The following is a 14,809-nucleotide window of genomic DNA, read 5'->3' on the forward strand; positions in this document are numbered from 1 at the left end:
AGAGTGATCTAAAGAGTGTCCAGTCTGACTAAGCTGGAAAGTATTTGCTATGAAGTTTACAATATATTGTGGGGTGGCAGTGCGTAACTACGAGGGGGGGCAGGTGCACTGTCCTCCACGACATGAACTCGACCACCCACCTCACTGCCCCCCCATTGGCTGCACGTATTATGCATGTACTATGGCAAGCCAAACAGGAAATATATAGCAAACACTAATATATATGGAATATATACTGTATATGGAATAAAACATATATATGTATATGAAATTTGTTGAGGGGGCCCAAATATTTTTGCACTGGGGCCCATGAGCTCCTAGTTACGCCGCTGGACGGTGGCTCAGTGCGCAGCACTGTCGCCTCACAGCAAGAAAGTCCTTGGTTTGATCCCTTCCTGTGTGGAGTTTGCATGTTCTCCCTCTGTCTGTGTGGGTTTCCTCCGGGTGCTCCGTTTTCCTCCCACAGTCCAAAGACGTGCAGTCAGGTTAACTGGAGATACAAAATTGTCCGTGACTGTGTTTGACATAAGAACTTGTAAACTGATGAATCTTGTGACCGACCTGACGTCATGAATGTAACCAAAAGTGTGTAAAACATGACGTTAAAATCCTAATAAATAAATAAATAATCATTTAAATTATATTGCGTTACTGATTGTTTATTATGTTGCACTCGTCGCGCTGATTGGCTCTTGGTGGGGAAAACTAAGCAACCAATCGGAGCTCTGCACCGAACGTTTCAGCCAATAGGGGTTGAGCATCGGTGTCCTTGATGACGTAGAAGCGTGTGGCACAGAGAGATGTCGGTCGGTCGGTCGGTCCGTCCGGCTCAGTCCGCTTCTCTTCGGCAAACTTTCTACTCGGACTGATTAACTGTAAATAAACTACAGCGGTATTATAGTGTTTAATAGTAATAATCAGTATTTAGAAGAAGAAGTTGTGGTTTGTTATGGAATTTGATAAAATGGACGAAAACGAGTGGAAATATCACGGAGAGGGGAACAAGAGCCTGGTTGTTTCTCACCTACAGGTAAGTCTTGACATAACGTTAGCTTAGCTCATTAGCATGCTAGATGTTTTTAGTAAGAAACGAGCAAAACTTAACTAAAGTCAAGCGTTTAACTCGAATATTAAAATTAACACAGTTTGGGAATTAAAATGACTTATTTTCCCGAGTTGCTGAGCTAAACTATATAACAATCTTGTTAGCTGAGCACAACTAGCAGGCTAATCTCTTAAACTTCTGGCCATCACTTCGAACCGCACCTCTTTCTGTCTTTATTCAATTAATCTTTAAATACATTAGGTTTAACTAAATTAATAATGATTCCAAATGCTTGTGTATAATTAAAACCCTTTAAAATCCGGATTCTGGTAAATACTTACTGTATACACAGCTGACACTTATATATTACCTGTAAAAACGGACTCACAGTGTTCCGTACATCTCTTTAACTTTTTACTTTAATGTCATAAACTTTTAATCATTTACAATAAATACGCACCTAACTAAACATCTAAGTTCTCTATTATTAAGTTCACACTGTTCCTTATATCTATCTGTGTTCTCTGTGTGTTCTTGGAGAACCTGTTCCAAACCGGTTCGGTGGGTAGCACTGTCGCCTTACAGCAAGAAGGTCATGGGTTCGATTCCCAGGTGGAGCTGTTCGGGTCCTTTACATTTACACTTTTATCCAAAGCGACTTACAGTACTGTGACACTATACAGTCTAAGCAATTGAGGGTTAAGGGCCTTGCTCAAGGGTCCAACAGGGGGGGACAACCTGGCAGTGGTGAGGTTTGAACCGGCAACCTTCTGATTACTGAACCAGCACCTTAACCACTAGGCTACAGCTGCACTTTCTGTGTGGAGTTTGCAGTTTTCCTTTCAGTGTTCGCGTTGGTTTCTTTCGGGTGCTCCGGTTGCCTCCCACAGTCCAAAGACGTGCAGTCAGGTTAACTGGAGATACTAAATTGCTGTAGGTGTTTGAATGTGTGGATGTGTGTGGGTGTGTTTGCCCTGGTGACCAGTCCGTGGTGTTTCCTGACTTTCACCCAGTGAGCTGGACAATGAATGAATGAATGAATGAATGAATGAATGAATGTCCTTTAATCCTTCACAGTGTCCCCTTGTAAACTCCCACCTGGCTAGAAAGCAAACTGTTTTATTCAGTTGAACATTAAGCTCTGTATTATATCTATCTTTTTATTTATTTATTTGCATTTTCAGCATTTAGCGGACACTTTTATCCAAAGCGACTTACAGTACTGTGACAGTATACAGTCGAAGCTCAAGGGCCCAACAGTAGCAACCTGGCAGTGGTGAGGCTTGAACCGGCAACCTTCTGATTACTAGACCAATACCTTAACCACTAGGCTACAACTGCCCTTAATTTATTTAATTTTATTTTACAAACGATGCCACAAAAGTTTTCAAAACATTTCACCGAGTAACAACAATTTGTACAGTCCATAAAAAGACGTGTTTCACACACGTCATGTCTAGACCACACGGCCACAAGACTGCCCGTACCTGTCCTAATTAGTAAATTACCTAATCACCAGGGCGGCTCGGTGGGTAGCACTGTCGCCTCACAGCAAGAAGGTCCTGGGTTCGATCCCCAAGTGGGGCGGTCCGGGTCCTTTCTCCCCGTGTCTGCATGGGTTCACTCCGGGTGTTCCGGTTTCCTCCCACGGTCCAAAGACGTGCGAGTGAGGTAAATTGGAGACACTAAATTGTCCATGACTGTGTTCGATATAAAATCGAATCACCAGAGACGGACACTGTAAGGATGGCATGCCACATTGCCAGCAAGTCTGTCTGTCAAACCTCTGAGACTCAGAGAAGCCTGATGTAAATATTTGTACATTCGGGCACGTTGACGACTGGAAAATAAGTTTGTTCAACTTCCTTCGTCTGTTACAGGAATTCTGACCTCTGCCCAAACCTCCCACCAGCGAAGCCCTGAGAAACAGCCTGGCTTTTATCAGCTGTTTTGTTGTGCAATGTACTGACTCATCACGGAGATAGACGTCTGATGATCGTCTCGTCTTTAAACTCGTCCCCTTTACAGCTTTGTCCTGGTTTACCTTGTTTATCATATTTATTTGTTCTGTTGATCCAGCTACAATCAGCTAAAGCTCGCTGATCCTGGAACTCTAATCCCGTCATGCTTTTCTCATGAGTTGGTCGGTCTAAAATTAAATTAGCGAGGTCTGACCCGGCTAACTACGTGAGTGGAATGTGACTGTTTATATTTTTTTTACTGCAGTCTGTCCTTGCCGTACACCCACGACTTTAAGGAAACAGAACGGTTTCAAAGCTATTTTAGAATTAATAGTGTTAGATAGATAGATAGATAGATAGATAGATACTTTATTGATCCCGAAGGAAATTAAAGCCCCAGTAGCATAAAACAACAAATAATTAACAGTACAAAACAAAACAAAAGCAAACAGAAAAGTAAAAATAGAACAGAGTCTTCCCTGTGATTAACATAAAATGAATAACTGGTAACTGTAATGATGCATGAGGTATATTGCTAGTGTAAAAATTTAATAGTAATTAAATTATTAAATTATTAAATAGTAAAGTGACTTACTGTGTTGTGAGACATCGTGGCTTAGGGCTGGGCGGTTTGACTGTACATTTAGTATACCGTCTTTGATTCCTCATACTGTAAAGATTTTTCAAATACAGCCGTACCATAGCACAGTTAATACAACAGCTGTAGGCTTCAGTAGGCAGCAGATCATATAATATTCCTCTGTAGACGGCCAAGAGAGAAGCTTTCAGAGCGAGAATTAAAACACGGGATTCCAGGTTTGTCTTACAGGGTGAAAATACTTCAGGTCAGTCTCTAAACCAACGTTATAAGTGAACTGGAAGCGGAGATATATTTAAAGTCGTCCACTTTTCTACAACAAACAGTGGTCAGGTTGAACAGTGGAGTTTGCAAACGTAGTTTTATTCGTTAAATGGAGAGCCAAGGGTAATTGTATAAAACGTAAGTATTAAATAAACAATAAAAACTGCATTTATTGCAGCACGTACTGATTCCATCATATATTGTGTCATTTTGTGGGGACGAGCAAAACTTAGTTCTCAAAACCTTCATTATATACGTGCTGAAATTAAAACCTTTTATATTTTATGTATTTATGACAGTAGAATCAGCCACAGAAATATAAAAAGTTGTTCATACCACCCAGCCCTATCGTGTCTGTTTAATTGAAGCTTGTAATCAAAGCAGGATAGAAAAGCCGGGCAAACGTTTCACATCCTTTAGCCTGATAATGTTTATTTTCCCAAAACTGGCAGAACAATTAGCAGCGGTCACAAGCAGCGTGCAGCTCAGCTCTGTAGTTTTCAACATAGTTTTACTGTAGAACAACTTCTGTATTAATCATCTATTTTCGATTATTTCCTAAGCACTCCAGAGTCCTTCGGCTTTTGAAGTACCCCTCCGAGGATGCAGAGGACACACATCAGGTACGATCCCGTCGCACCTAGGTGCTCTTCAACACGTTAACGTCAGCCTGGATGTTCTGATGCTTGGTGTGACGCAGGTGATTTGAAATTATTTGTTTTCATCCATACAGACAACAGAACAGGCTTTTCAACACATGCTTAACATCGTGGAATATAACAGAAACGTCATGAAGCCGCTGCTGGGGGAGAAATACGTTCACAGTGGGGTGAGTTTATAGTTATATCAAGAAAACAAACACATGAAAATGGTGTGTCTATATTTTTCATGGAGTGATGATGTGAGTGGACTGAATTGTGGTGTTTTGATGCTTCGCAGGAAGTTGTCAAACTCCCGCTGGACTTTGTCCGTCAGCTCTCCTTAAAGGTTCAACAAGAACGGCCAGGTGAGCCTACATAGCAAATACGACTGATCTGTTGCTACCCACAACAGTAGCGGTATGTTTTTATAAGGTGCTGCTAGAGCCGTTAGAAACGTGGAGTTACAGCTCAGGGGACCTGGGTTTGATTCTCGCCTCTGGTCACTGTCAGTTGGTTTTGTATGTTCTGATTGTATGTTATATTTGTAGAAGGTGGGAAACTCGCACAGACAACATGAGGACAGTGTACTGACAGGATTGGTTCCAGAAAAAATGCATATAGAACCTTTACGTATATCATTCCTTATGGTTTTACTTGTTATTATTTAGCCAGTTGTCTTACTCTGCAGAATTACGCTGTGATAAAGTCATGGACACGTTCAGTGGATGTGGCCTGTGCCTTCCCAACCTCACCCGCCTCTCACCGTGCCACTTTGGAGCTCTCAGACCTCCTCTCTGTGTCGAAATTAAGGTAAACGGCTCGATGTGCATCATCAAATCGGCGAAATATACCAACGAATGGCAAAAACATTTTGTTTTTCTTTCGTCTCCGGCAGCCAAAGTGCGGCTTTCTACCCTTTTCGAGACACGTTAGCAAAGAGAGCAAGAGGAAAGTTTGCAGATTTTGTATGCATCAGCACTTTAAGGTGAGAAACGACCCGTGAAAAGAGGAACAGAATCCCAGCACTTGGTTTCACTTCTGCAGCTGTAGACGCCGGAATATGGAAGCTGTAGCTGTGATTAACCGTGGGGGGGTTTTGAATTAAAGTTAAGAAGAACTGCTGGTGTCGCGTTGATGTAAGCGTTTTTATTTTGCAGCTAGCTAATGGGAAGTGGAACAGACTAAGCAGGTACTGTCCGTTGGATCTCTTCTCAGGGTGAGTACACATCACATGTCCACTCGGTGGATTCATTTATCCAAGTACAAAGGTGTATCACTTCTGTAGGGTCGTACCTAACACGCGCACACGCCTCTCTGATTGCGTATCACCATCTGCTCTCCATTATTCACCACCATGCAGGCACCTTTGACCAGCCAGACAGCAGTAATGAGAAATCCCTTCGACCTGCTCGCCCTCAGGCACACCCAGTCGTGCATGCTGTCTGGGCTGGTCGATAGCACAGCTGAGATTTGAACTTCAGTGCTGGTCTGCTACCTCATTAGACACTAGGCATTTCTTCCTAGATTGTTTCCCCCTTTATGTCCCAATAGTCATATCCAATTCCCAATTCCGGATTGTGAATCTGCTGCCCTTTGCACAACCCCAAATTTGATTGAGGAGAGCTGGATAATCACGCTCCCCCCCCCTCCGACACGTGTCCGATCTGCGACAGTCCCTACACGGACTGCAAGACACTAAACTCAGAAAGACTGAGGTTTTTTTTAAATAAAAACGAGACACGAAACGCGCTTAGATCTACAGCACCAGGGAGAATAATTAATTTTTTAACATATTTAAATCTAAAACATCTTTTATCATTCGTTTTAAATGACACAAAGTGAAGAAGCAACTTGAGTATCGGCGTATAAATGACCCCAGTGTGTCGGCACGGCGCTCAAACTAATCAATCAATCAACAACAGTCCATACACGGAGCCGTATTGTGTACGGAGAGACACGCTAAGCTCCGTGTCGGACCCACCAGCTAAGAACGCATATCGCAGCGGGAAGAGACTCCATCCGACCGTCCCTCCCTCAAACGCGTCCAGTCGGCCAGGTTCGTGGCTGTGCTGATACTCTGCAGTGGTGTGTTTGGACGTTAGACCACCGTGTCACCCAAGTGCCCAGACATCATGTAATCCTCTCTGTAAACTGCCAGCGTGGTGTTTTTTTCAAATTTTTTATTCCTTATAGCTTCTTATGAAGTGAGATCGTATTTGTACCGCTGTGTAATTGGATAAAATTCTGATACTTAAACCTTTGACTGGAACAACTCGGATGCCGAGTAATAAATTGTCTAACGAAAATGTACAATCAAACGTTTGCTAACTCATCGGTCGGCCGTTTGAGACGGCGGTGAGCGTACTTTGTTCCGGCGGCTGTTATCTGCGAGAGTAATGATCATCACTCATTCACGGCAGACGTTAGAAACGGGCGTCTCACGGTTTAATGATTTACTTCATGAACAATAAAGGAAGTACAGGTTCAGGAAACGAACGTCCAGACCAGTCAGTTTTGTCCATTCCGAACTAGCAATCCATTCATTCATGGACTTATCATCTAATCATCTGAACCATTAAGATTTCTCTTCATTTGAACTACAGCGCCAAACCATTTAAAAACAATTCAGGACCACTGCTATCTTGTTCTTGTTACTGACTACCTCCAGAGAACCGAGTCCAATAGTGCTGTGCTTTACACTTCAGCTGATTTGGTACAGTCTGGTGTGCAGACCGTTCAGATACAGTTTGTGACTCCAGTAAGCCTCACAGCCAAAAAACAGACCATTTTTAAACACTTTATCTCTGAGAAGTTGTGTTTATTCCAGCCTGTTTTTGATCTTGGGTGTTAAAAATAACATTCCATCGAACACCATTTAATCAGTGCTTTCCTCAAATGCTTCTCCCTGGTTTGGGGTCGCGATGGGTCGACGGCATGCGACGGGAACACCCACTGTTGGGTCATTTTTGCTTCTCACTGCGACCCGTTTCGCTGACGGCATGTATCTGCAGTGAGTGTGTGATTGTCTGCTTGGTTTTGTTCACTTCTTAGCAATAGGTGCTACTCAAATGATCGAATGAATCCATTATTTGAAAGGTGTGTCTACACACCCTTGACTTGGAGGTGTATTTATATTGCTAGTACCGAGTCATAAACTGAAATAATACAGGAGTGTGACTTCTGTTCAATTATGTAATTGATTTTTTTTGTTTTTTTTTTGTTATTAGGAGCAAACAGCGAATGTATCTTGCAATCAAGCACCTTTTAGAAGAACCTCAAAACAACCTAAAAATTTTCAAGGTAAGTTTAATTGCTCTGAGAATTTAGTTGCTTACTACATTCCTAAAATATTAATAACTTGTATGTACGTATGTGTAACAACCCGTGTTAACATCTAATGCAACCCTGAACGTCCAGTTTCTGACAAAACTGGTGCTAAAACAAGCTGCTTCCTCTTTTCCACTCCCTAATTCCTCTTTTTTTTTTTTTTTTTTACTCCCTGCTCTGTAACCCTCATCAGTTTGAAAGCACTTTGCCTGTGTTACCTCTCATGTGAAACTCACAGGCAGAAAGTAACAAGGACTTAAATTTGTGACCCCTGTAGTGCTTCGGGTCTGGGCGTTTCATGTTGCTTTGACTAAGTGTACTCTAAATGTAGTGTTAGTGTTGTTGACGTGCATTTTTGGACACGGTATCTTCATACCCCCGTCACTTCTCGCGTGTGTTTTCGTGACAGGATGTAGTTCGGAGACCAGACAGACTCTGGTGATAGACGGTGTAGTGTGTGACCTCTTATCACAGATCAGTCGTGTAGTGTGAAAACCACAATGAGTATCAAGTCGTGCCGTGTGAACTTAATAATCTGATCTGTGGTCCGATCATGATCCCCGTCCAGGGCGGAGAGCTGATGTACAGCTGCAAAGACGACGCCAAGCAGCAGCCGGACCTGAACGAGCTGGTCCAGCACCTCTGGCCGTACTTCCACCACAGCAACGGCCTGTACACGGCTCACCAGTCGGGCAGAGCCGTCCTGAGCGAGTTCATTCAGGTGATCTGCGGTGCCCTGCTGAGCACCGGAGACTCCGGCCGATCAGGAGAACAGAAGAAGGTTCAGCTCACCGAGAGCAGAGCGCTGTGTGAAGCCAGTCCGGTCCACAGAGACCTGCTGCGCAACGGTGAGGGCTTCTGATCGAGCTTTTTCACTCATCTGAGGGGGGCTTCGTTATTCCAGAATCCAAGGAATCCCCTCGGGTTTGTCCACATACACGGTCGAAAGTATGTGGACAGCACTTTCTTACTTTATTTAAATGCCCAAGGTTTTAAAATTGCATGTCCACACACTATTAGCCCTATATTTTACCTTTCTCTTTCTTAAAATAGAATTAGAATGACTTGTGTCCATACTAGGTGAATAAAGCAACAGATAAACATTCATTTTCTTTAAACATTTAAGGTGGACCACCCAAGTCCACCTTAAGTTTTTTGGGTCGCGAACCAAAATAATGGGAAGAGAAAAATAATAATAAGTAAATAAACACATTTTAACAGGCACATAAAAAAATAAATAAATTGTACATGTATGCACCCTTGTGGAGGCTTTATGGTACCTCTTGTAAACCACAGTGGGACCAGATCGCCACCGGTTTGGCCCTGAAAAGTGCACTGATTCATGTGAATTCAGGTGAAAAAATAAGAAGGTCCTGGGTTCGATTCCCAGGTGGGGCGGTCCGGGTTCTTTCTGTGTGGGTTTCCTCCCACAGTCCAAAGACGTGCGAGTGAGGTGAATTGGACCTGAACTGATGAATCTTGTGTAAGCAGTAACTACATGAATGTAACCAGAGTGTAAAACACGACGTTAACATCGTAATAAATAATAAATAAATATATTTCCAGGCACTCATGGTCTGCCCAAAGACTGCGTCCTTGGTAAAATCCTCCAAGTGCAGATGCTGGACAACCTGGATGTTGAAGGCATCTACCCGCTGTACAAGAGAGTGGAGCAGTACCTGGAGGAGTTTCCTAAAGAGAGGTGAGTATTGTATTGTTCTGTAATGCTGTTTATAAGCACCAGGTGGCGCCAGTGCACAGGACCTAACCCTCATGACCTGGTGTGGTTTAGGAACAGACTGCAGATCGACGGCCCTTACGACGAGTGTTTCCTGGAGAAGGTGAAAACGTGTCCTGTCGAAGACGACGGCTCTGTAGAGTACGCTGTTGGAAAGGTATGGTCATAAAATGCTGATACTTGTGGGTGTTTAAGGGTCATTTATGTCTCCGGGACCTTATATGTCTCAATGTAGATAAATTAATTTAGCAAAGTGTCCTGCATGTTGATCTAAATGCAAATTTAGGATATTTAATTTGAAATGTTCATAAAAACTCCCTATAACACTGAATAGTATTAAAATAGTATTTTGCTCATGTTCCCACTAACACTAAACCATACAATGAAATATAAGGAGTAAAATCCTTCAGAAATCCTTTTTTCCTGCAGTGTTCGGTGACTCCGGATCCCGTCTACGTTTTTAATATTTATTTTCTATAATAAATCTATAATCATGTGGTTAAAATCCATGTTTTAGTCCTTCTGTCCCGTTACCCTCACATACTTCTGATAATGTGGAAATATTTATCAATCAGGTCACATTTTGAACAGAAATTTACATGATCTGTATCTACTGAAGATCACAGGAAGAGCATTAGTAGGTTCTCCCTTTTTCCCCCCTGTGTGTTTGATAATAGTGGTGTAACTCTGAGAAGATTCGTCTCCACGTTCATTCCTGTTACTTACATTTTCTATTAGTTGTTAGTTGTTTATTTTAAAAAGAACATTTTGTGATAAATCACTAGACTGGGCCTGGTGTTCTGGTGCTTTAGCATGTTCTCCATGCTGCTATATTTCACGTATTTACTCATTCTAGGTTAAAAACTCAGTCCTGTTACTCGTATACACTCATCTTCCACTTAGAAACCTTGTAAAAATTTAACTTAAGTTGCCCGAGATGTGACCAAAACACCTTCTGAGTAGTGTGTAGTGAGTGTGTGTTAATAGATTCAACAAAGTGAAGTGTAATTTTATGCATTTACTACACGCAAATGGCACCTGTTCGGTGTACGTGCGCTAATCGGACGCGTGTTAATCACTCTGCGTATTTGTAGGTTCTCCAGTACAGAGTAGCGATGACGGCCAAGGACTGCTCCATCATGATCACGTTCGCTCCTCGTGAAGAAGATAAAAAGTGAGTATGTGTGTCCTGGTGGAAATCCGGGAGGGTAAGAGAGCAGATCCGGGGTCCGGGGTGGTGTTTGGTGATCTGAGGTTCAGTGTGTTCGTCTGCGCTTCGTTCTCTCAGGCCGCCGCCAGATTTGGAAATCCAGCCCACGAAGTCCCGCTTCACCTACTCCGTCTCCATCCTGGATCTGGACCCCAAACCCTCCGACAGCATCCCTCATCAGTACAAACTGGACTCCAAGATCGTCAACTACTACCTGAGGAGCAGAAACTCCGGTCAGGACCTGCCCCCGCCCGACCCGTGTACGGAGCGGCAGGACTGCACGCTGCTCTTTCACCCCGTCTGAACCCCGGCGGAGACCTCGTCACTACACCACGCTGCTGCTCCTCACGAGAACCTCCGAGGGTTTAGGGTTACGATTGATCCGTCCCCTCATGATTTATTTACCCGTGTGCACAGCCGGGGGCGCGAGGGGTCGTAATCGGCGCGGAAAACATCGGTGGTCTCCCGGCTGAGCCGATTTTCACACACGTGGGTTACGTACCCTGCATACGAAGGTCGTCATATTTATTTGCCAAAGGGGAAATTAGTTTGAAATATTAATAAAAATAATAAATGAGTGAATATTGAGAGCTAGTTTGCTAATAAAGGAAACACCACAGGGCTTTATAATCAATCTAAAATAATACGAGCACAATAATCCCATAAGTGAAATGATTTCCTGCTCATGTTTGGCCAGCTGTCCACATACTTTTGACCATATAATGTTTAATATTAGCTAATGGTAACTCAGGGTTTTACAAGTTTATTTAATTATTATTATTATTATAATTATTATTAGTATAATATTATATATACATATAAGTAGAGTATAATATTATATATTATTATTAGTATATATTATAATTAGTATAATAAAGGGCGGTTGTAGCCTAGCGGTTAGGTTACTGGACTAGTAATCGAAAGGTCACTGGTTCAAGCCCTACCACCACCAGGTTGCCACTGTTGGGCCCCTAAGCAAGGCTCTTAACCCTCAATTGCTTAGACAGTATACTGTCACAGTACTGTAAGTCGCTTTGGATAAAAGTGTCCGCTAAAATGCTGAAAATGTCAATGTAAAATAATTGAATAAACTTGTACGCGATCGCCCCCTTGTGGAGGCTGTAAACCACAGTGGGACCAGATTGTACAGCGAGAGGGGGGATTAAACCCCCCTGAGCTAACTGATCCTTTAGGGTCCGATGGGACACGCCCAGCAGGACTGCTTCACGGCGTTCCTAGTGCCAAGAGCGGCCTCTTCGAACCCTTTTCCGCCCCCCTATAGAGCAGTTGCTGGACTGTTTACGATAAGGACTTAGTATCTCTTAGAGAAAAGCAGGGAATTAAAAAAAAAAAAAAATTGATCCTTGGTTTATTGCGACTACTACTCCATAACACATTTACAGGGTGAACAGAATCGTAAGGAGGTAGAATCTGACTTCATTAAGTACGTACTGCAGCGGTCCGTTATGCTAGACATTTGAACCCGGGTTGGTGGCGATTGGGCAAAGCCACGAGATGGACTGGAACAACGTCCAGGGTGTTACTTGGTATCGCTGCCAGTCTAGATTATTGCACTCAGTGTTTTCTCTGATCCCACTGTGACCCTGACCAGGATAAATGATTCGATTAAACACCTTTTGATGAAGCTTTAGCATTTAGGTGTCGCCACAGTGACTGCCCTTCTTGATGCCACCGACCCCCCCCCCCAACAATGCCAATCATGTCTGTCTCGACACCCGACCGGCCGATAGCACCGCCGAGATTCGAACCCAGGACCTCGGTGGTGTGGTGGTGGGATAGCAGGATTAACTCCGTGTCGGTGTTACTCTGCTGCAGGAGAACTCATTCGTGCCAAACCTTCACATGAGCAGTTCAGCCAAAAAACTGAACGACCCGAACCATACCCCCAAGTCTATCAACGAAGAATTGTTTAGTGTCTGAAGTTTACCGCTCCGGTTTTGTACTGAAGTTGATTCCACGTGATGCTCGCTGCACCTCCAAATCACGCTAATCACTTTGAAGGAAAAACTCCAGCTCTAAATCCAGGCTGGTCTGCTGCTTCAGCTACGTAACGTTAAACGGCGTTTAATACGAGCTGCGTTTAATACGAGCTGCGTTTACGTCACCTCTATAGCTTGGACCTTAGGAAGCAACTTCAGATCTGTTTAATCCATCTAGTTTATTTAAAATTGAAGTCAAATTTGGCCAAACTGTCTGAATTGACGTTAGCCGAAGCTCAGAAACAGCGGACGTGCAGAAAGCTTGACGTGGAACATCCTCACTATAAGGAACATCCTCAGAAGAAATGCAGATGAAGCACGGACTCAAACCCTCGACGTGGATTTTTGCTGTCAAGTTTTGTATTTAAATTATTTATTTTTCTAGCGATTTTAATGCCGTTTGTTAACACGCACTGTGTGTGCACGCGTGTACGCGATGATGAAACGTGTACAGACCGCTGATGCGTCGGTGCGTTTCCTAACAGCTGGTGGTTTTGTTGATGCGGTGCAGTTTATACTGAATAAAATCATGAGAAAATGAAAATGTGCCGCTGATCTTCTGTCAGGCCGGTGGGTTCCGGGGTCGATCAGAAACGTACGGATCGTACGAGGCTTTCGATCGTAGATTCGACTCCCAGCACGTTCAGGAGGCTCCGGAAGCTCTCGGGGGCGCTCTCCGTCACGCTTTCCGGGTCCAGTTTCTGGGCTGGAAGAGAAGCACGTCGTCAGAAACCTTCTCACTGGGTCTGTCAGTAAACATAATGATCTCTGTACAATTGAAATTTTCCAGGGGCCACATAAGAAAGTGGGATTGTTGTGGAGGGCCGGACCAACAGGGTGAACTTCATTCTGCTCAATATGATGAGCTGTTACTGTTAAGAATAGATGTTACAATCAGGCAATTAAAATGAGAAGCAGGTAGAATAAAACATCAACATTGTTTCACTATTTAATCAAAATGTGCAGGTTTTTAAATTAACTTTACACAAAGTACTATCACTGTTTTGTTTGGAGTATAATTATTGTTAGTAGTAAGGGTTGCAGTAAGTAAATAAATACTCAGAACTTTATGTCTTGTTAAGACTCCACCCCTGACCGAGGAGAGCTGATTAAGTATCCCTAACACATTCCTACCTTGCTCAGGCATTTTCATCAGTAGATCAAGCTTCGGTTTCACCACACCGTCTTTACTTACAGTAACGTTCCAGAAAACGCTCATGCTGCATCTGTAAAATAGAATTATATCAAATAAATAATGTACCTCTAACTTACATTACTTACTTATAATTAGGGTCCTACTAAATTCACGGGAAATGTGCTTATTTATTTCATTATTATAAATCTTTTTTTTTTTTTTTTTTTAAATCACTTCACGGATTTTTAAATAAAAGAGTCGCGTTTCACGTCAGTCGTTACGTTCCACTCATACATTGAATGATGGAGTAAATGGAAGCTACGACACACAGCACGGCTACCTCAATAGATGAACGTAAACCTAGAACATCCAGCGACGGTGCGAGGCTTCACGTTCCGTCTCGAATACAAAAATAATCTTCTATGTTTTGATAAGAGCTCACCCAGGAAGTTGAGGAGTCTGGATGAGCATGACCTCAGATCTGCAGCCTTCTGGAAGGCGGATCACGTCTGGATATTTCTCCTACAAGACATAAGGAAGATGAGGTCTTCAGCAAGTGCTCAGCAGATGGAGAAACTTCTGATCACCTGCTGAGTAGATAATCAAGTAGAGATGGAGAAAGCACCATCCACGTGCTGGGGCTGAGGAGAGCTGCAGACTAGCACCCGCTCTCCCGAACGCGTGTGAAGTCACCGGCTGCTTCTTTACACCAGACAGCGGTGGATTCTCAGAGAGAGAACCTTGTTCAACCGGTGTGTTCCTCTAGTACTCGTGCCGGTGCCTCAACCCTCCCTCCCTGCTGAGCGCCCGGCCAGGTCGGTAGCACCGCTGAGACTCGATTTAAGAGCTCAGAGTGCAGTTTAGATGAATTAAACTTTTTAGTTTGCTTA

At 43.2% G+C, this 14,809-nt stretch overlaps 2 protein-coding genes across 2 annotated transcripts in view; one reads left to right on the top strand and one right to left on the bottom strand.

Annotated features, from left to right (window-relative positions):
• Positions 1-822: 822 nt before the first annotated feature.
• ippk (inositol 1,3,4,5,6-pentakisphosphate 2-kinase) lies at positions 823-13,328 on the top strand. Its single transcript, XM_062987158.1, has 13 exons — positions 823-1,030; positions 4,432-4,491; positions 4,602-4,697; positions 4,808-4,874; positions 5,198-5,319; positions 5,405-5,494; positions 5,667-5,725; positions 7,737-7,809; positions 8,405-8,684; positions 9,403-9,538; positions 9,629-9,731; positions 10,669-10,748; positions 10,863-13,328. The coding sequence occupies exons 1-13, from the start codon at positions 950-952 to the stop codon at positions 11,086-11,088; spliced, it is 1,473 nt and encodes a 490-aa protein (XP_062843228.1). The 5' UTR covers positions 823-949; the 3' UTR covers positions 11,089-13,328.
• cenpp (centromere protein P) overlaps positions 12,136-14,809 on the bottom strand; it is a 62,689-nt gene continuing 60,015 nt past the window's right edge. Inside the window, exons 7-9 of the mRNA XM_062987159.1 lie at positions 14,362-14,441; positions 13,919-14,010; positions 12,136-13,490 (exon numbers count right to left, since the gene is read on the bottom strand). Of these exons, the coding sequence (XP_062843229.1) occupies positions 13,372-13,490; positions 13,919-14,010; positions 14,362-14,441 (291 nt within the window). The 3' untranslated portion in view covers positions 12,136-13,371. The remainder of the gene's footprint in view (positions 13,491-13,918; positions 14,011-14,361; positions 14,442-14,809) is intronic.

Source organism: Trichomycterus rosablanca, chromosome 24 (assembly GCF_030014385.1).
Source record: "Trichomycterus rosablanca isolate fTriRos1 chromosome 24, fTriRos1.hap1, whole genome shotgun sequence".
Taxonomy (NCBI): domain Eukaryota; kingdom Metazoa; phylum Chordata; class Actinopteri; order Siluriformes; family Trichomycteridae; genus Trichomycterus; species Trichomycterus rosablanca.